This window comes from Polypterus senegalus, chromosome 9 (assembly GCF_016835505.1).
Source record: "Polypterus senegalus isolate Bchr_013 chromosome 9, ASM1683550v1, whole genome shotgun sequence".
NCBI classification, from domain to species: domain Eukaryota; kingdom Metazoa; phylum Chordata; class Cladistia; order Polypteriformes; family Polypteridae; genus Polypterus; species Polypterus senegalus.
In genome coordinates, this window is record NC_053162.1 from 102,707,871 (window position 1) to 102,731,263 (window position 23,393).

At 38.7% G+C, this 23,393-nt stretch overlaps 1 protein-coding gene across 1 annotated transcript in view; it reads right to left on the bottom strand.

The window, feature by feature from the left end:
- Window positions 1-23,393, bottom strand: part of jph3b (junctophilin 3b) — a 384,320-nt gene that overhangs the window by 278,927 nt on the left and 82,000 nt on the right. The window contains exon 2 of the mRNA XM_039763533.1: window positions 17,054-17,834. Within this exon, the coding sequence (XP_039619467.1) occupies window positions 17,054-17,834 (781 nt within the window). The remainder of the gene's footprint in view (window positions 1-17,053; window positions 17,835-23,393) is intronic.

Consider the following 23,393-nt stretch of genomic DNA (forward strand, 5'->3'; position numbering starts at 1 on the left):
CAACAGCCTTCTGAATATTGATGTCAAGAATGTGTTGACTGTAACAGGAAACCAGTTGCTCAACCTGCATTCTATAAGCGGACTTGTCACCATTGCAAGAATCTAACAAGCCTCATTGTGAAGTGGAATTTACAGGAGAAGGATAAAGCACCATACTATATTGACAGGAATGTGACCATCAGTTCACCTTAATGCTCCCCCACCTGGACATCAGATATGAATATCCCTGAGTGTCAGGAGGTTGAAATGGAAAATGGTTTCTGGGGGTATTAATCAATCACAGAATAAGTTGAGACAAATGATGAGAAAAACTTGAGTTGAAATAGGCCAGTATCCCTGTACCACATTATTGACATCTTACTCAATCCATGCCCTGTTAAATGTATTCTGTGCACCCACTTTTAATTAAATGTATCTAATATTGTGGCCAATCTGCATACTTCCCATATATTGTATTTCTAAAGTAAACTAAAATATGTTGCTAGTAAACATTCTAAAAGATTTACGTGAAGATTTTAGAATTAAGGAATTATTGTTATCATTATTAAACAAACCAAAAGCTAGCTTGTGATACGAGAAACTGGAACAAAAAAAATGTGCTGTCAGGACCTCACATATTGAGAAGGTTGCGATGAAAACAATTTAATGTTAACTCTAGATAATGCAAACTAAATTAATCCTAATGACAAGCTGCTGAAATCACCAGATACGTTCTAAAAATTACCAAGAAAAGCACTGCTGCAGTAAAACTGGAGCACAGAGGCCCCAGGCATTCATTAGTGAGTTTTTCTGTCAGCCTCAAATTATATGTCACCATTTCTTTAAACATAATTGATACCTGATTAATGTTAATAGAGCACAGGAACAGCTCATTCAAGTTAAAGCTATGTACGTTTTCAAATTGTTATTGTATTAGATACCAGTCTCATAAATGACACACATTGACAGCATTAGATTTTTTTTCCCTGCCAGTTGTCACGCTGATGTTTTTTTGTGCCTAATGAGAAAGCAATATGCTCCACAAAATTAAAAAAAATTATATTTTCATTGTTATTACAGGCCATTATTTTACAAGTTTAAATGAGGGAGGAAAGTGATCCGCTAAAAAAAAGAAAAAGATTGCTGCCCTTTTCCTTTTTTTCGGTGTGCGCAATAGCTCAATAATTAAAGGGTTAGCAGTCCTGTCTTGTAGCTGCCAAATTGCAAGTAGACATTGTTATTAATCCTGCACTGTCTGAAGCTATAGCCAGACGCTGCTAGCTTGCTGCAGTGAGTTTTTACCCTTTTCAGCTAATAGGATTCTAGGTGCTTAATGAGTTTCTTCCCAGAAGCAAGCATTTTATGATGCCTTTCCTTGCGAAATATTTGCAGTTTTATTTGAAATCTATAAATCTGTGTGAAGCTACAAGACCATCTACAGAAATCTGATCCTCGTACTTAATGCAACAGCTGCTAAGTTGGAACCTGGAGATCGTTTATTTGCCACTTTCTGTGGTAGAGTGAAAGAGCCAAAAGGTCTCAAATTAAGGCTGCCAGTTTGAGATAGTGTAATAGCATTCAATTGAAAGTAGACAATCAAGAAAAAAAAAAGAATGAAAAGCCAAGACTACAAATCCAAGTACAAGGTGTACTACAGCAGGTGAAAAACACCTGCAACCAGAATTATCACAGTGGGAGGGTCAAGATGGGCCAGAAGGATGCAATATCACCTCTGCCCACACAAGGATCCTGGAGATTAATTTACTGGGAAATCAGAGAATTTAGGGTCTTAATGCTAGACTCATTTGAAGTATTTTTGTGAGATCACCAGCAAATATGAGACAGACAAACAGATAGATAGAAACTCTTTGATCCTAAATGATATTGCAAAAGATACAGCAGTAATCACAGAATATTGGCAAATGTCAAACTTGATAACCATATTTGCTGATCTTGTTAACTATCCATCCATCCATCCATTTTCCAACCCGCTGAATCCGAACACAGGGTCACGGGGGTCTGCTGGAGCCAATCCCAGCCAACACAGGGCAGGAACCAGTCCTGGGCAGGGTGCCAACCCACCGCAGGACACACACAAACACACCAAGCACACACTAGGGACAATTTAGAATCACCAATCAACCTAACCTGCATGTCTTTGGACTGTGGGAGGAAACCCACACAGACACGGGGAGAACATGCAAACTCCACGCTTGGAGGACCCGGGAAGCGAACTTGGGTCTCCTTACTGCGAGGCAGCAGCACTACTACTGCGCCACCGTGCCGCCCTTCTTGTTAACTAGTGATGGTAAATTACACAACTAGAAATCACAGGACATGACAAATCGCACAAGTTCATGATGACTTTCCAGCACAGTTTCACATTTCTTGATTATCGCAAGCTTGTCCATGTTTTGACATCTATTAAGATGCTGCATGATAACAGCCAGTGCTATATGAATGCATTGAAGGTACAGCAAATTCAGCTGCAATCTCTGCCCCTTTTATCTTGTTTCTATTCTGTAGTGGTATGTAAAACACAAGATATCAGACAGGCGATGTTTGCTGAGGTTGCCATGGGTTGCATACAGATAGGTTATAATAAGGAATGACACAAACATACCAAAGCAAAAGAGTGAATAAGAAATGCTTCTTTGTGCTTAAGACTTTCTCCTGTCTGGGAAGCTTGTCCATTTTCCATATTCTAGCTACCAGCAACACACTCTCTATTCCCACCTTCCAACTCTGTCTCTCTTTCTCTCACTCTCTCTCAGTCCTGGCCTCTCAGTCCATCCACCAAACCTTTGCAACAAACTTTCCTTCTTTGTTTTGCAAGTTTGGTAAGAGACAAAGAAGGATTTAGGCGTCGTAGTGGACTCAACATTATCAACTTCCAGTCACTGTACAGAAGCCATTAAAGAAGGCTACAGAATGTTAGGTTGTATAGCACCCTGATGTGTATAGTACAAGTCCAAGGAGGTTATGCTTAAGCTTTATAATGTACTGGTGAGGCCTCATCTGGAGTACTGCATACAAATTTGGTCTCCAGGCTACAACAAGAACATAGCAGCGTTAGAAAAAGTCCAGAGAAGAACGAATAGGCTGATTCCAGGACTACAAGGGATGAATTATGAAGAAAGATTAAAAGAGCTGAGCCTTTTCAGTTTAGGTAAAAGAAGATTAAGATGTGACATGATTGAAGTGTTTAAAATTATGAACAGAATTAGTACAGAGGATCAAGACTGTTATTTTAAAATGAGTTCATCAAGAATACAGTTGGAAACTTGATAAAGGTAAATTTCACGCAAACATTAGGAAGTTTTTCATTACACAGAGAACCACTTGGAATAAGCTAATAAGTAGTGTGGTAGATAATAAGACTTTAAAGACTTTCAAAACTAGACTTGATGTTTTTTTAGAATAATTAGGTGGATAGGACTGGCGTGCGTTGTTGGGCTGAATGGCCTGTTCTCATCTAGATTGTTCTAATGTTCTAATGTTTACTGAGCTACGTGAAAGCATTTTTATTGTTGAATAGAAACTGTTGACAGCATTTGAATGGTAGAAGTACTCTTTCAAGAGTTTTTAGAGTTAAACTGGTATGCAAAGTGGAAGGTGTTTTAGATAATATGGCAACTAAAAATTGGCCCTGTGTGAGTTTTATGGATGTGTATGCGAGTGTGACTGGCAATGAACTAGCATATTATCAGGGTTTGTCTTGTGTCCAATGCTACCAGTTATATACCAGTACCCAGTGATTCAGAACTGAGAAATTAGGTTCAAAAAGGAAGGATGGATGGAAAATGTTACTACATGCAGGTGAGCACGTGAGGTGTAGACTGTGTTGAATAATGACTTTTCTTCTGATGCAGTGATCTTAAGATCAGTGTTAACATTTTCTCATCCCTTAGCATTCAGGTTCTATGTAGTGCATATTTTTCTTCTGTATTTGCAGTATATCGCATTGCTAATTGCACATGGCTAATAGCATATGTTCACATGCTAAATTGTGTAAGGGGTACTTGGCAGTGTGTGCTTTGCATATAAGTACAGCACGGCTCAGGATTTGTGGGTGTGGGTGTACAGCAGTGGAAAGCTGTGCGGACATGGAGTGTTCAATGGGGAAATTGCTCATTCACACTCCAGGAGTGATTAAGGCAGGCACCTTCACCCACAAAGTATAAAAGGAATCTGAGTGGGACAAATGAGGGAAAAGGGGCAACAAAAGGCTTTGAGGATCATCTCATGGCCACCGAGGGATGGTGGTGAGATGACAGAGCCAGGGTTTTAGTGTCCAAGCCGGATGTAAACTGAGATGGCAGGAATCAAAGACATTGATGGTTGACAGTGCTTGTCGGCATCTCCATTTGCTGAGAGAGAGATGTACTCAGGGGTTCTGAGAAAAAGACAGACAATCTGATTTTAAAGGAAAGGGAAGTGCCAAGACTCCAGGCACCCAGTTCACCACAGTTCAATTAAGGCACAATTTGGGTAAAAAAAGCTCTCAATTAAAATGTAATTCATACTAGCTAGCTTCATCAATACTAAAAAGGAGTGTTTATGAGAATTCTTCAGTTCAAAGAACATTTTCTCTTTACTTGAAATTTTTGCAATATAATACTTTTTCAGTAAGTTTCCTTTAAATGAGATTTTCAAATCAATTTAAATAACTACATATCTGTTATTAGCACACTACTATTCTAGTATTGCTACTATAAAATAAATGTATTTTATAAATCCTAGTTTTTCTAATCTAAAATATTGATTCTTCCACATGCACTACATACACTATAGTCAATACAAATAAAGATGTGAGGTTTCCATTTTTCTTGTAGTTTTCTTTCTTATTTTTCAAACAATGGATGGGCTTGGCTACAAGGGTATGGGGGGTTGGGGGGGTGGTACTTTGGTTGTAAAAGTTAATTTGCTAGGAGCATTTCATTTCTCCTGAGAAATGCATACTCTTTTGAGGGCTGTAGAGAGATGCCAAAGCATTAAGTCTGCCTCTCCCCTGTGGTTTAGTATAATGGCCTTCTTAGTGAGAACAGAATTAGTTGTGAGAGTTGTGAAGAAAGGGACAGAGATTGATGGCCCATTTATCCTGGTATTGCCTCTTGCAATTAGTGTTTCTAACATTGCTCTGGTCCTCAGAAATTAGTTGGCTGAGAAAGGATGATCTCAGCATGAGAAGGTAATGTCCAGGCTGAAGACAAAACTGCTGGCCTGCAAATCCCAGGGTGGCAACGTGCTGTCTCATTTCAGGGCTTGTTATAATCCTGAATGATATGAAAATGAAGCCAAGCATTTTAACAAAACCCAGAAATCCTGGAAGTAATGGTATTGATTTGTCACATCAGACTGGTGAAATGGCCCAGAAATGGCAGTGAAAGGCACTTCATTAAAACAACTTAAATACTTAAGAGGCTTGTGAAAACAGAACAGAGATGAGAACACCAAGAATAAAAAGGAAACAAAGTACAGAATGAAAGAATTGAAAACTCACTAGTGGCACTACAGAAAGACACTGGTCTGAGAAGTGTTGTGATTCTGTGACAATAATGTCCAAAAAAAAAGCCAAAGACCTAAAAAATAAAGAAAAAAAAGAAAGAAAGCCTAAGACCTTAACACTAAAATCTCTGAAGCCTAAGATTAAAAGTAGTAATCCCGGGACACCTTAAATTCCTTCGCACCTCTTTATTCACATCTTTGTTTTGCAAATGTGTTGATCAGCACAAGCAGCACATGGGGGCCAGTCGTGGATAGTTGACACAGACTGCTCAGCCAATCAGAGCGCAGCAGGCCTGGTGTGCCTCAGAGACCCGAGTTTGATTCCCCGCTAGGGAGAAAGCTTTTTTTTCTCTCTTTTTAACCACAAAGGGATTGTAATTAAGGCACTGCATAAAATATATAACTGTAATAATAATAAAATTTCTATTATTACTATACAGATAGAAAGGGTGTTCACTGTATAAAAGATGACAGAGAAAGTACTAGAATGATAGATCTCAATATTAGCAATATATTACAGTTTTATTTTATATGTATATTTTATCTCTGAGATTTTTGTAAAAAAATACACTAAATGAAAAATGGTACAGCCTTTGTAGTAATCAACAGTTACTTTTGGAAGGCAAGCAGGCAGTGAAAGTACATGTAGATGTGAAAGGCACTGTATAACAGATAAAAAGCTCAGAAAATAACAGGGTATACAGTAAATAATATACAGGCAGAGCAGCCACTAGACATGTAGATAGACAAACATGAAAGACATTATATAATAGACAGACAGATAGGAAAGGCACTTAATACTAGGCAGACAGGCCAAAAAGTAATAATATAATTATTACTACATACTGTAGATAGATAGATAGATAGATAGATAGATAGATAGATAGATAGATAGATAGATAGATAGATAGATAGATAGATAGATAGATAGATAGATAGGGAATTCAATGTATAATAGGCAGATAGCGAAGGCACTACACAGATAGATATCAGTATTAGCAATATATTAGCTTTATTCCATCCATCCATCCATTTTCCAGCCCGCTGAATCCAAACACAGGGATCTGCTGGAGCCAATCCCAGCCAACACAGGGCACAAGGCAGGAACCAATCCCGGGCAGGGTGCCAACCCACCGCAGGACACACACAAACACACACTAGGACCAATTTAGAATCGCTAGCCTGCATGTCTTTGGACTGTGAGAGGAAAACGGAGCGCCTGGAGGAAACCCACAAAAACACGGGGAGAAAATGCAAACTCCACGCAGGGAGGCCACCGTGCCGCCCTATTAGCTTTATTATATATATATATATATATATATATATATATATATATATATATATATATATATATATATATATATATATATATATATATATATATATATATATATATATACAACCCCAATTCCAATGAAGTTGGGATGTTGAGTAAAATATAAGTAAAAACAGAATACAATGATTTGCAAATCCTTTTCTACCTATATTCAATTAAATACACTACAAAGACAAGATATCGAATGTTCAAACTGATAAACTTTATTGTTGTTTTGCAAATCTTCACTCATTTTGAATTTGATGCCTGCAACACGTTCCAAAAAAGCTGGGACGGGGCATGTTTACCACTGTGTTATATCACCTTTCCTTTTACAACACTCAATAAGCGTTTGGGAACTGAGGACACTAATTGTTGAAGCTGTGTAGGTGGAATTCTTTCCCATTCTTGCTTGATGTACAACTTCAGTTGCTCAACAATCCGGGGTCTCCGTTGTCGTATTTTGTGCCTCATGATGCGCCACACATTTTCAATGGGAGACAGGTCTGGACTGCAGGCAGGCCAGTCTAGTACCGTACTTTTACTACGGCCACGCTGTTGTAACACATGCAGAATGTGGCCGCATTGTCCTGCTGAAATAAGCAGGGACGTTCCTGAAAAAGACGTTGCTTGGATGGCAGCATATGTTGCTCCAAAACCTGTATGTACATTTCAGCATTAATGGTGCCTTCACAGATGTGCAAGTTACCCATGCCATGGGCACTAACACATCCCCATACCATCACAGATGCTGGCTTTTAATCTTTGCGCTGATAACAATCCAGATGGTCCTTTTCTTCTTTGCCCCGGAGGACACGACGTTCATGATTTCCAAAAACAATTTGAAATGTGGAATTGTCAGACCACAGCACACTTTTCCACTTTGCGTCAGTCCATCTCAGATGAGCCCCAGATTCTGTGAATCTTTTGGTGATATTATGGACAGTAGATTATGAAATCCCTAGATTCCTTGAAATTATACGTTGAGAAACGTTCTTTAACTGCTGGACTATTTACCCATGCAGTTGTTCACAAAGTGGTGAACCTCGCTTCATCCTTGCTTGTGAACGACTGAGCCTTTTGGGGATGCTCCTTTTATACCCAATCATGACAAACACCTGTTTCCAATTAACCTGTTCACCTGTGGAATGTTCAAAACAGATGTTTTAGCAGTCACAAAAATCACGTAGTTAACGGAAGGAGTTGAAACTCGCACTGAGCTATGGGAGGGTACTGATACACGTGCTCTATCAAGGACAACAGCGCAGCGTTGCCAGATCGCTTGCAGTGTTGCCAGTCTCATTACTTTACTATATAATGTGTGTGTGTGTATGTGTATATATATATATATATATATATAGATATATATATATATAGATATATATATATATATAGATATATAGATATACATATATATAGATATATATACTGTATATATAATGTGTGTGTGTATGTATGTATGTGGATATATATATATATATGACAGAAACACTCATACCAGTGACAAAACAATTACATTGCCGATCATGTTATGTTATTTTCAAGATGTTTCCTTTTCTTTTTCATTACTTCTTTAACACACTACTTCTCCACTGCGAAGCGCGGGTATTTTGCTAGTAAGTAATAAATTGAGATGAAGAGGACAGGTGGTGTGGCAAATTTCGCAGGAGCTTATGTTTCGTGTCTGTGTAGAAGTTGCATATTTTCTTTGTGTTCATGTATTTTTCCCCAGGTACTTTACTTTCCTTGTCCATTTCAGATGCACACTCATATAAATGGTTCTTTAATAGCATTTTATGGTTCTTTAGTGGGTTTCATAGTTCCTTGTAGAATTATTGTGTGACCAAGCACCATTTCATAACAGTGTCATCTCCAGACAGAGGAGTAGCTTCAGTGACAGACTAAAGAGATCGTTCTTCCCCCGCACTATGCGACTCTTCTTTTCCACCCGGGGGAGTAAATGTTAACATTAATTTTATATTAATTTTTTTCATTTTTATTACTATTTAATTTAATATTGTTTCTTTGTATCAGTATACTGCTGCTGGATTATGTGAATTTCCCCTTGGAATTAATAAAGTATCTATCTATCTATCTATCTATCTATCTATCTATCTATCTATCTATCTATCTATCTATCTATCTATCTATCTATCTATCTATCTATCTATCTATCTATCTATCTATCTATCTATCTATCTATCTATCTATCTCATCCTGCCAAGCGATCTTTGCATATAGAGTTGGTTCTTTCTGCTTTGAAAAACTTTCTAATATGTAGAAAAAACTGAAATCTTTAATGTATGGTAGGCTACCTAGCAGAACACTAAGAGATTAAGAAAACTTGGACTTGGACGTTCAGTTCAGTTTAGTGCTCTGTTATTGTATGCAGCAAAAGTCCTTTTCAACTCAAGAGCCATTCATGGTTATTTAATGTATGGAGCCTGTTATTGCTCTAAATAAATAAAGGTTCTTTCTTAATGTGGATGTTCCCCTATGGCATCTTACTGAAGAACCACTCTTGCACCTATTTTGAAAAGTGTATGCAAGTATGATGTTTGTTTGTGAGAGTGAAAAACAAGGATTTTAAGGCTTTTCCTGCCTTAAACCCTGTGATGAAATACAAGATTGAAAAATTGGCAGACAGATAAAATACAAGCAGTGCAACAACTATAAAATTTAAAAGACTGTTTACGGTGGATCTGAGCAAAAGTCTGTGCATCATACAAGGTCATATGTAAATTTTTCAACACATTTAGTAAAAAAAAGGAAACAGCTGAAGAAAGCAATAATTTTTCTTTTTGTATCAAGTCTGCTCCAATCTCATAATACAACATGTGTATATTCATGTTACAAAATATAGTGTGAGCATGATCCCTTTATGTGCATTTTACAAAATGCACATAAAATCACTCAATGAAGGCACATTAATTCACAAATACTTCTTTAGACTATTTTGTCAGGACAGATTACCACAAAAGTGTAAGGAGGAGGACTGTTTACATAATGAAAGAAAAAATAACCAGTTCAGCGATTGAAGTGGTCTTTATCGCGGTACTGGATAGAAAAAACTGCATTTGGTAGTCAGAGGTTATGACAGAAGACTGGCCCAAAATATATGGTGCTTCTACTGTGATTTCAAAGATGTTCTTAATTAGCTTACGACTAAAAACTGTCATTTACTAGTCACATGATCAATTAAAATCAAACAGCAGATTCATAACAAATATATTTTATTTAGGCCTCTTCTTTACTGAATTTGAAGATTCAAATGTTGACAGAGGTTTCACAGTTTTGCTCATTAATGTACCCTCTTACAGGTCTGTAAAGCAGTATTCCTTATTTTAATCCTTCAGAGCTAAGCTACAGTACATACATGATGTCTATCTAACAGAAGGACTATCTGCAGGGTTTTCTAGCATAAGGGATCAATTAACTATGCGTAATCAGCTGTTTTTAGACTTGCTTACCTTACGCCAGGGTTTACCAACATTGGGTACCCACACCACCAGGAGTGCGACAAAGAGAAAGACAATTCACCAAAATTGACTGAGTTGCGTTGTACAACTTTTTCATGGTGCAATCGGTGTCTTGCAGTGTGACATCATTTTCAGGTCATTTATTAGTAAGTGCTCCTATTTTATGATATGAAAAGAAAATGCACGTGCAACTGTCACCTGTGAATGAGCTGCAGAAATGTGCGTTCTCATTGGTTCTTTGCTGCAGGCAGAGTGATCATAAAGGTGAACAGGTTTTTTGAAAAAAATGGAATTTGGACCTTGCAATGATCCATAGATAAGGGCAAGGTCTGGTACTGATTTCTGTACAAGCACTGGTAGTAAAACATTGCTGATTTTAAGGTTTGATTGACAAATTTGCCAGGAGGAAACAAGGGGGACTGAAATGGATGCAACACCCGCTGTTTACATTCAGCCCATCTCTCCTGCTGGCCATCCTGGCAGTACTGCAACAATTGTAACTGTGCGGCGTATCTATTTTTGAACTGCCATGCAGGTGTTATTGGGGTACAAAAACAGTCAACTGTACTTCATTGTTTAGTAGTGCGCCAGCACCTGTTGCTTCACGGGGGTCTCCAATCGCCAAACCCCTCGATTGCTAGTCATGTTTCATTTCCTCACAGTGCTTGATGCTTTGCAGGATAACCTAACTCCCTGATCATCAGTGGAGTGTCTAAGCTTCATGAGGGACACCATTACAAGATTACCGAGATATTTTAAGGCAACTGTCTCAATTTATGTTTACATTTTATGCACTTAGTTAAATCTTATTTTTAGTTTAATGTGCTCACCTGCAGTACTGTATGTGGTTCAATTTGTGGTTCAAAAATTAGAAACTTGGCTTCAAACATTTTCAAGCGTATAGAAAAGTTTGGGAACCACAGCTCTACATGCTTTAAAGCATCTGTTCTATAATTAGAATATAGCTAGAAATTCACATATTGAACAATTTCATCAGCTATTTTAAGATGAATTTTCAGCTAATTAAGTCTCCCTTTCGAGGAAAAAACAACATGTACACATTATTTGGAGCAAAGTAATATACAGTATATTATACCTTTTTATGAGATAGTAAGTTGAAAACTAATCATATACTTTCAAAAAGTGTCAAATCCAATTAAAATGCATAGAGGTTACTAGTATAAAACAGTAAGGGCAAAAATGTTTTAAAAACCTATTTCCCAGCACTGAGCAAAGATAAACTTAAGCATGCAGTAGTTGAGTTTGGTCAGCTGTACCCTGAGCCATATGCTAGCAAAAAAAAAGATAGATACTTTATTTGTCCACAAGCTAGATAGATAGTGAAATTTAAAAAAAGACATTATATATTTAAGGGTATTTGCATACTTTTTCAGTTACACTATGTAGAAACGACACTTTTTATACACTGAACCCCCACCCCCTTTTCAGGGCACCAAAATGTTTGAGATATAGCATTGGAACGTATATTAAAAGCAGTCATATTTAGTCCTTTGTCGCATATCCCTTGCATGCAATGACATCATCAGATTCAGAGGATCTTCTTTCATGATGCTTTGCCAAGCCTCTAAGCACACATAAAAATGTCTGGTGAGCTGCTGCTGTCAATAACAGTCTTGTAGGTAGCAGTAAAATGGTCTGACCTGTCCAGATGTGCATTTGAAAGCAGTAACATTCACATACAGAAAGTTCTGCTTACTGTGTCCATACAAGGGAAGTACTGTTAGAAGTTTATTTTGAACTCTCAGTGGCCAAATTGTTTAAAGAGAAAGATGCTTTAGTGCACATTTACAAATCTGACTGGGGTATTGCAATAAGTCTCTCCAGTGCCAAGTATACTGTGCAATCATCCATCCATCCATCCATTTGCTAACCCGCTGAATCCGAATACAGGGTCATGGGGGTCTGCTGGAGCCAATTCCAGCCAACACAGGGCACAAGGCAGAAACCAATCCTGGGCAGGGTGCCAACCCACCACAGGACACACACACACACACCAAGCACACACTAGGGCCAATTTAGAATCGCCAATCCACCTAACCTGCACGTCTTTGGAATGTCGGAGGAAACCCACACAGACATGGGGAGAACATGCAAACTCCACGCAGGGAGGACCCGGGAAGCGAACCCAGGTCTCCTAACTGCGAGGCAGCAGCGCTACCACTGAGCCACCGTGTCGCCCTCCATCCATTATCCAACCCACTATATCCTAACTATAGGGTCATGAGAGTCTGCTGGAGCCAATCCCAGCCAACACAGGGTGCAAGGCAGGAAACAAACCCCGGGCAGGGCACCAGCCCACTGCAGGGCACACACACCAAGGAACAATTTAGAATCGCCAATGCACCTAACCTGCATGTCTTTGGAATGTGGAAGGAAACCGGAGTACCCAGAGGAAACCCACACAGACACAGGGAGAACATGCAAACTCCACACAGGGAGGACCCAGGAAGCAAACCTGGGTCTCCTAACTGCGAGGTGGCAGCGCAACCCACTGCACCACTGTGCTGCCATGGCTGAGCTTTTACCACAAAAACATACAGAATACAGAGTGTACTGTATCATTTTAAATGCACCTTATCTGCCATATATGTTCTCCCAAAAGAAAATAGACAAATATATTTTGCAAATGGGCCAGGAGATGGAAGACAAAAACATTTGTCTAATAACCTGAAAATGGTTAAAAACTGTGAAATCAAAAAAAAAAGAATTCTGTCTAAAAGGTACGAAAAATACTAAAGCCTAATACAAAAAAGAAGATTAACAAAGTAAATCTTTATTAACACACAAAAACAAATACCTATAATGCAAGGTTGCCTTTTTAGGAAACCAGAAATGTGGACAATGTAAACGAGTGTGCTGACATCTTATATGGTCACAACCTGCTTACGTCATATGATACAATTTCCTGTTGTGCCACATTTGGCAACCATGAGCATTGCTAGAAATAACTCTACAAAATGGCATTGCCCACAACTCAAAAAGAAAAACAGAATGCAATCACAATAAATAAATAAAACATTTACATGTTAGGAGATATTAATCAATAAAATGAATTTAAAAATTAACAGGAAACAATTGAACACTGACAAAAAAAACAAAAAATACTGGGGCTTCAATAGTGGTAAGAGGGTAGATTACAGAATGAATTGTCAGTGAATTTTTTGTGAGTAAAAACTTTATTTTAAAGTGTTTTCACATTATTGCTCATCCCAGTCCATAAGCAATATAGTCTGCCTAAGGAATATATTTACAGTACCCCAGTCCTTAGCAGCAGCTCTCTACAAAGCCATGACAATAAAACAGTAATTGTAAACCAAACCCACAAATATTTTTTTCTGAGCAGAGATGTTAAATTTCGACACATATTGGCAGTGACTCATTGGGAGTTGTCCTGCCTGGGTTTCTACCAGGGGGTTGATACAGTTTGATATTGTCTAGCTCCTGCCACCACACATTCAGTTCTTTAAAGACCAAAAGTGGCAAAACTGAGATGTAGTTAATACCAGTAAAACTAACAATGCCATGGGGCTTTAACTGATTGCCATTCTATTGATGATACTGTTTATACAGATGAATGGGCATATGACACTTTTTTAAAAATGAGGACAACCTCTGTATAAATTATTTTATTTAAAAGAAGGGTAGCTTTATTAAATGCTTATTTTTTAATAACTTGAACTGTCAAGTTTTTATTCACGTTGTACTTGCTTTGGGATTTAAAACTTGCTCTTGACAAGCTTGTCTCTCCAGAAAGTTGTTATTTTCTGGTAACACTGAAGGATTATTCAAACCTAAATTTGAAAGATTCATCATATGTATGTGAATATTACCTCTGTTTGTCCATAACTCAAACTATGTATTTGTTGAAGAAATCCAGGGCCTAATCCTGCAGCATCAGAGAATGAATTTAAGTGGGCACACTCAAATTCTAACACGAAATTGAGGCAGTTGACATAACAAGAAAAATAAACAAAAATGAAAGAACAATTTGTAATGAAAGAAAACATTCCAAAATGAAAAAAGACATTGTTAGACATGTGAGCTTGGTGAATGTCTTACAGGGTTTGGGAGAAGGAACCACAAGGGGAAGGTATTTAATGTTGCACAGTCATGCCTCCCATTTCTGGCCTTAGAGTGTGAAGGAGGACAAACCAGAAGAAATCCCTTGTGGTTGGATTATATAAAAGATGCCCCATCACCAGAAGTTGGTATTAATTTGTGAACCAGAGTCAACTCAGGAGCCATCTCTACTAAAGTCAGAATGCCTGTTGTCCTCTTGTCCTTTTGAGCACCATAGTCAACCTTAGCATATAAAGGGTTTACTGAATGGGACCTTAGCCCTTTTTACATTTACTCTGTGTCAAATCTGTTGGAGGATGTTGTGATAGGACCATCTCCTACAACCGTAAAGTTGGATTAAGGAGGATATATTAACTATATAACTAGGCTGGATGGAGGTAACTTTACATCTGTTTCTTGTGTAAACATGCTAAGTCTAATTCAGGGTCAAAGGGCAATGGTAGGCACCAGTACACTACACACACTCGCAGGAGGTCGATTTGGGACCTGGATAAAACCTGAAGAAAATCCCATGTAAAAATAGGGATAAGAAGCAAACTGCATATAGGCAGCAGAGAGCCAGTTCTTGAAACTATGAGGCAATCACTATACCACCATGTCATGACATGTAAATATTACTATCATTAAGTAAAAAACTATGTATTGCACTGGGTTTAAATACTGTAAGTGTGTCACCAAAAAAAAAATTCTCAAACCTTCTTGATCCAACTCGGAATCATGAGCATATCCCAGTAGCATCAGGTACAGGGCAAGAACCAATGATGGGTGCAACACCAGTTCATCTGCGGTCACCCGATTTCATAAAGAGCCAAATTAAATTAAAAAATCAGCATAATAAAACTGTATTTGGGAACTTGGTAAAATACCTGCAGAAAAACACATGGAATCATATGGAGGAAAAGCATATTCTACACAGGCTTCAAATTTGGGTCCATGGCACTGGAAATGTATGGCTACACTAACTACAGCTCCACCATGTCACACTTAAAAAATACAAATTAAATTGAAATGTCTGTAAAAGTAGATTCAAAGATTATAAAATAAAAATGGAGGTACCAGGGCTGCTGTTGCAGGCTATTCAGTCTCTGTACAACCTAAGTGAAAGCTAGCATTAAATCAGACATGTTCCTAGTGGGTGCAGGACTCTGCCAGAGCTGCCCTTTGTCACTGATTATGTTCATAACTTTTAAGAGCAGCCAAAGAATGGAGGGTGTCCATTTGGTAACCTCAGGATCATATCTCCGATGTCTGCAAATGATATGGTCCTGCTAACTTCACCAGGCTGTAACCTCAGACCTGCACTGGGATGGTTGGTAGCCAAGTGTCAAGCAGCTTGGATGAGGATCAGCACCTCCAAGTCTCAGGTTATGGTTCTCAGCCAAGAAAGGGTGGAGTGCCCTCCCCAGGTTGGAGATGAGGTGCTGCCACAAGCAAAGGAGCTTAAGTATTTAGGGGTGTTGTTTAAAAGTGAGGGATCAACAGGCAGACTGGAGCAGCGTCAAATGCAGATGATGTATCAGTCAGTCATGGTGAAGAATGAGCTGAGCTGAAAGGAAAAGTTCTCGAATTACCAGTTGATCTACAGTTCTCCTCTAACCCACAAAAGAAGTAGATCATGGATTCAATCAGCAGAAATGAGCTTCCTTCATGGTGTCTAGGCTCTGCCATAGAGACATATTGAATTGCACAGACATTCGTTTGGAGCTTAAAGTGGAGCTGTTGCTACTCTGAATCGAAAGGAGGCAGTTAAAGTGGTTCAGGCATCTGATTAGGATGCCTCCTTGATGCCTCCCTGGGACGTGTTCCAGACATGTCCAACCAGGAGACTTCGGGGCAGATCAAGGACACACTGAAAAGATTACATCTCAGCTGTCCTGGGAATGCCTCTGTATCCCTCCAGAGGTGTTGGAGGAGATGGTAGGGGAAAGGGATGTCTGGGTATCTTTGCTTAGTTGTAATTAGTATTAACTGCCCTTTTAACAGCATGAGTCTTGGGTTTAAATCCAAGTGCAGTCCACTATCTGGATGAAGTTTGCATGTTCTTCTGGTATCCACTGAGGGCTTCTTCCTCATCCCAAAGATGTAGTTAAAATTAACTGGCATCTTTAAATTTGCTCTTTCTGACTGGATATGGCATACATTGAACTGACATCCCATCCAGAGTTGACTCTGATCTTGTGCCTAATGGTGTCAGTCCTATATGAAATAAATTAGAACTAGATTCAGAAAATTAACCATTATTAGTACAACAATGTGTAAATTGTCTTGGAAGAATTAACCAAATCAATATATTGTTTGTGAACTGGTCCAGTTTGGGTGTGTACAAGAATATATACATATCATTGTGTTTTGCTTTCTTTCTTGCCTCTGATGTAACTAGGATAAACTCTAGCTCCTTATAGAATAAGCAATTTCAGGAAATGTATTGATGGATAAAGCGTTCTGTTTTTTATCTAAGTCAACATCCATTAATATCACCTCACTCTTTTTTCATTTTTGATATTCAACTAAACCTTTGCAAGATTTGACATATGACTTTCATCTTGGAGGAAAAACTTCATGAGTAGAAAGGTCTGTGAAGCATCTACTCTATAGGTGAATATAGAGGTCTGCCAAGACCTATAACAGCACACAGAAGTATAACAACATTAATAATTTTTCATTTTTTTACCTGGACAGTGCAATTTCCGCTTTCTGCTTAGCAATCTCAGAGGCCCTCTCTGCTGCTTCTACAGCTCGGTCAACTTTTTCCCGGATCTTGCTTGCCCGCAGAGGGATAAGATTCTTCCGTTTGCCGCTCACCAGAATGTTCTGTTTGTATTTCCCTTCCTCTTTTGTGCCATCAGGAAATGTGGTGCATCCATAGCCATGCCTCTTGTTGCTTAACCATTCCCCCTCATACTTTAAACCATCAGAACGACAGCTGACCCCAAAGCCACAGCGTTTGTCATTCTTCCACTCTCCCATGTAGGTCTCTGTTGTGGTGGCATCGATGTCATCCTCAATGACCGAGAGGTCAGCTTCCCCGTCTCCAAGGCTGATGGTAGAGTTGATGTCACTAGCAGCAGAGCTGACTGTACTCATGCCAGCTTCACTGCGGAAAGAGCTTTGCTTGCTCCTCTGACTGGCCAAGGAACTTTTGGATTCTGATTTGCGCAATTTTAGACCACTGAGGAAAGATCTCCGGAAGATTCCCTTCTTCTTGTTTTTCAGAAGCTCTGCATCACTGTGCATGGTGAGGACAAAACCACCTCGGGACACAGCTGGGCTGCTTGCTGCCAAGGCACCCGTGGCATCATGGTGCAGGACAGTCCCGTTGCTGTGTTCACTGCGGAGGGAATTTATAGATGTGCGCAGAGGCGAGCGGATGACAGCGGCCATTCCGTAAGGGACACTCTGCCGGACACCATAGCCATGGCGCATTCCTCCAACCCACTGGCCCTGATAAGTACCTGAGAAGACAAAAATGACAAGGCCATTATTTACTGCTAATTTACTGTTTCATTTGTATTTTCTTAATATAACACACACAGTGCTATATGAGAAAAGACAGTGAAACAGACACAAATACAACCAATAAAATCTATGAATAAAAGATAACATACATTAATGAAAATCAACACTTGAAACCCACCCTTAACTCTGTATTAACTGGCATTTGATCCCAAAAGTCCATTATATGATACATCATCATATTAATTAAGTCATCAGGGGCCTCATGTATAATGTTGCGTGTAGAATTTACACTAAAACATGGTGTATGGACAAAAAACAGAAATGTGCGTATGCACAAAAAAATCCATATGCATAATACTGTATGTATGCCAAGTTCCACACACTTCCCCTTTATAAATCCCAATGAACTTGAAATTAACGCATGTGCACGCACCTACAGCCCCACTCCGACTCCTCCCAGAACTCTGTATATTTTAACATTCAAATCACTATAAATATCACCTTAAGTTTGGTGTTTGTTAAAAGACAATGGAAAAATCACGTGGAAAAAAGAAGAATTTCGTATAAGCGAGAAAAGGAAGTTATGGAGTGATACAGCATGGCAGAGACACTCAAAAGTTCAAGTTCAGAAAGTCGAACAGCTCTTGAAATAACAAGCATTCAGATATCAAAGTCGATGTGAAAAGGTGAGTTGCAGCCCACCATCTGTTTATTCTGTTTCAGACAATACTACAAACGTTGACCCCCCCCCATCCCGATGACATGACTCCATGTGTGATGGTGTGGCTGTTACCAGAACATCTTCAGACACTGGCTGCACACACCTCTGCCTCAGAAATCGCTGGGTGACCATGTGGCTGTGTGCTGACAGACACTGTTTGGGAGTGACAAAATGCAATAGTGGATGCTGTAAGAGATGTGGCCCATGAACTAAGGAATATATAGGCTGTACTATGTGATATTGACCAAAATTTAAATTGATTGGTTAAAAAAATAAATGCTGCATTTATGACTGTTTTTATATTCTGAAAATTTCATTCAAATGAAGTTGTAACGCTGTCTGATTTGGCTGATCATTTGATGGGTCAGAGTCAGCTTCATCATACCACATCTCTTCAGATACGGGTCAGCAACAATTGTGTGGCACATTACGCAGGACACTACATGCCTGTACAATGCCACACACTTTCTGTGCATTATAGAGCAGCACATTAATTGAGTGGAAATGCATTCTATTTACATAAGCAAATTCATTCTATGAAGGCGCCTTTATAGTATAGCATCGACGCCAAGCAACACAACAGATCAATTCTCTTCTCTTTATACAACTATTTGAGGTAACTCGCTATCTTTAAAAGAACTGCTTGCCTTTTGCCGCACTGGCTGGAAAAAGCACCCACAACTGTAAGGTGCTGCCGTTTTGATAGCTTGTCCAGGTATGAATGGTATAATGCTAGCTCATTCTTTTGGTGATTCATCATTGGCTGATGTAGCTAGTCCAGTGCTGTTGCAATAACAACGATTATATTTGGGAAACCGGACGTTGCTGTGAATTGAGCTTTGATGTTTGCCAGTTCAACTACAGGGTAAGGAAATCTTTTATATATGTATAACAAGTGGATAATACCATTCTATACAGCTAGCATGGCACAACTTGGTGATGTTTATGAAGCAAGTTCATGTTGAAAAGCTCCTGTGGTTAAAAACTCGAAAGTGACAGAAGTTGCAAAGGAGCAGGTAGAGCACAATTCCTCAAAGTCCGCCTTTGTAAAGCCAGCGCCAGTTCAGCACACAGCTCCAAGAGGATAGCTGTTGGAAATCTAAATTGACTTAGAAGCCAGTCATCACCATCATCTATAAATATACACGCTCTTATAATTTTCATTTACAATGTCTTCTAACAATGCTAAAGCAGCAATGCTAGTTGGAATAGTCTAGCCATTCCATGCACCATTACATTGTTGCAGAATGATTACAATCAAGTGAATAAAATGTGTAAACGATATGCAATAAATTTTGGTGCATTTGATAAATCCCATGTTATTGATACAATTATGCAAAAGAAAGGTAAATGACACAGAAACAGTAGCACTGCTTTGACACTGGGTGCCACCAGTTTGCAAAACTGAGCAGAAATGTGTGTACGCAAAATAGGGGGCAACCATGAAATTGTGCGTGTCTTTATGGCAAGTTTAGTTTTTATACATCTCAAAGTGTGCAAGGAAAGGGCGTATGAAACATTTTTGTGAGTACAAACTGTTTACACATGAGGCCCCAGAAGTTAAACAGAAGTGTAGGCTGGGACTTGGCTCATCTATTTGAGAATAACACTAAAAAATTTTACTGATTTTTTTTTTTAGTTTGAATGACATAACAGCATTTGCCCATTGTGTTGTAGATGGAGTATTATGGTTCTTCCACTTAGTAAAATCAGCCAGTGTAGTACAGGAAATTTAGTTTAATTCTATCTGGTATTACTCCAAACACTGCCATAAAAGGATAAGGCATAATTGTAAATCGAACACTATCTGACAATTAGAGTCTAGTTCCTGATATACTGTGGATAATTTTAACCTAGAAATATGTGTAAAATATACAGGATAAAGATGAATTATGGCTTGTTTCACCTAGATCGATGAAAAGTGTGAGAAATGGAAATTCACTTACTGCCTGTGATATTAGTAGGAAGGTTGTTTTCCCAACACTACTAACTAACATCGTACCCCCTGATATTAATTGATGAAATCTAGATATACTACCAATACTCTCCTAATTACGTGTTAAAGTGTATTAATCATGGAGAGTGATGGAAAAGTACAGAAGTGGAGCAGTCTCCTTGTAATAAAGTTTCTAACCTGTAAGTAGAAAAAAGTGTATTGAGGGAAATACATATTCAATGCAGAGTTGATCAAAGGGTGGAAACACAATTGTCAGTATAATGATGTGTAAAGATCAAGATACCTAATGACTTCCATAAATTAAAACTATGTAAGTTAAAAAAAGGTCGGCATATGAAATTATCCTGTAATGGAGCAGCAGAGGACAGTGTCTCTGTCTTAAAATGTTTCCTACATTGGTTCCATATTTTGAGCGTGTGATGTACAATGTGATTACTATTAAACTGACAATCATTTTTGATGAGTGAAAAATACCGCAAGACTTACAGAGAAGGATTCAAGCAAGACCTTTATTCCAAGGCCAACCAAGCAGATACATTCCTAACACTTTCTGCTTCCTTCACTTGTCTCAAATCAAATCAAACAATTTCCCAGAAATCCCACACATTTCAGTCTCAAAAAATTCTGAAAAAAATACCAGGTATACCCATGTTATCCAGGAGACATCCTGTAAAAATAGTTACAGTAGATATAAGATCAATACTTTCCAAGATACAGCCAATTTTGTGAGGGAGAGGGGTGTCAAATTTGACACAGCTTTACTTTTCAATCAGTTTCACAAGACCATATATCAAGAACTAAAATACCTAGCAGGCTTAGAAGGTTTTCATACTGGTACCTTTACAAGTACAGTATGTAACAAAATCAAAAGGTTTAGTCCACTTGGTGGACACCACTTGGTAAGAATAGACCAGACAAGAATGGAAAAAATATTTTGCATCTTTGGCTTTGACATATTTATACAGTCTGCTGAAAAAATTTCTATGTTTAGATTCCTATACAGGACTTTCCAAAGGTTATAAACAAACAAGAAACAGCATCAGGGTTTGACTAGCAGACCTCTCAAATTGTGAAAAAATCATTTTGGGTGTAATTTTCAAACCAGCTTAACACACTGTAGAAATGTCCAGACATTTAATTTTTTTCCTGTATCCTACATGGCTCATTCTTTCTCAAAAAATAAGTCTTAATTTTCTTATGTGAATCTTTCATTTTTATTTTCCAATCTAAACATTTGTTAAATTCACCATTTCTCAGTAATGATAATAATCAAGTTCTTCATCACTACCTATAGGATTAATGGATTAATGGAAAAAAATAAATTACCATAGGCACATTAAACACAATACATGCACAACAGCTACTTGATTTATTATTAAATAAAACACTAGTTATAATGAAATGTTACTGCGTTGAGCTGGCACCCTGCCCAGGATTTGTTTCCTGCCCTACACCCTGTGGTGGCTGGGATTGGCTCCAGCAGACCCCCGCAACCCTGTAGTTAGGATATAGCGGGTTGGATAATGGATGGATGGATAGATAATGAAATGTTAACATCTTGCTGTTGTAGCAGCAGGAATGTGACCCATTTCATTTTTGTTTCAATCCAAGTACAGAATGTAAGGTGTCTTTGTGATCAACATGGTACTACCTCCCACTCACCATTGTTGTTACACTAAGGAGTGGAAAGACTATGTAATGTCATCCAACAAATTTCGCCTCTAGGTCGCTAATGGAAAGACTGTGCAGGATAGTTTGGATGCATGAAACATATCAGGATGTCTGATTCCACTTTACTCTTTTCATGAACCACACCAATCCAACATTTTTCATCACACATGCATCCAACATAGATTCCAACAGGACACTGGTCCATTGGTTGATTTGATATGGAATGACCCATGAATATTTGCATCCAGGCCACATTCAAGTAAAGTTTGTTGAGTTTATATTTGGTTTTCATGCCATAAACTATTCCAAGATCAACTTTCAAGATGTAAGCATCTATATGAAACTGAGGCACATTAGTCATGAACTATAAAATGAGACTACATGGTTACAGTGAATAGTTAGGGACAAACATCTTGTTAAATTGAAGGAAATGATTGCAGATTGCTGTGCTGTAAACATTACTCTGAAACAGCAGAATCACAGGCTCATCTCAAACTTGTCTCTTGTAGCTATCAGCACATGCTGCAAACCTCTCCTCTCTTCCTAAAAGTAGCATAAATTATTCTATAAAGTGTGAACACAGTGGTTATATGCCTGTGAAGTACAGATCCAAGTGATCTGTCTGTTGCTGGAAAATAAGAAAAGCAATGCACATTTCACACGCCTAATTCATTATGGGTTTCCTGAACTGAAGGCTTTTGCCTCTTGGTGATCAGTCAATGTAATAAAGCGCCTGCTGCTACATCCGTCTACATGATTTACTATACTGGTAAGCAAATGACCTTTAGACACCCATCCATCCATTGTCAACCCGTTGAATCCAAACACAGGGTCAGGGGGGTCTGCTGGAGCCAATCCCAGCCAACACAGGGCGCAAGGCAGGAACCAATCCTGGGCAGGGCGTCAACCCACCGCAGGACACACACACCCACATACTAGGGACAATTTGGAATCGCCAATCCACCTAACCTGCATGTCTTTAGACTGTGGGAGGAAACCCACGCATGCACTGGGAGAACATGCAAACTCCATGCAGTGAGGACCCGGGAAGCGAACCCGGGTCCCCTAACTGCGAGTCAGCAGCACCACTGTGCCGCCCCCTACAGATATACTTTACTAAATGAACCTTTGGCTTATGTAGGGTCACAGAAGGCCTTAGCTAGATAAACTCTGCAATTTATGAATGGGTCTTTTTGAGACAATCTT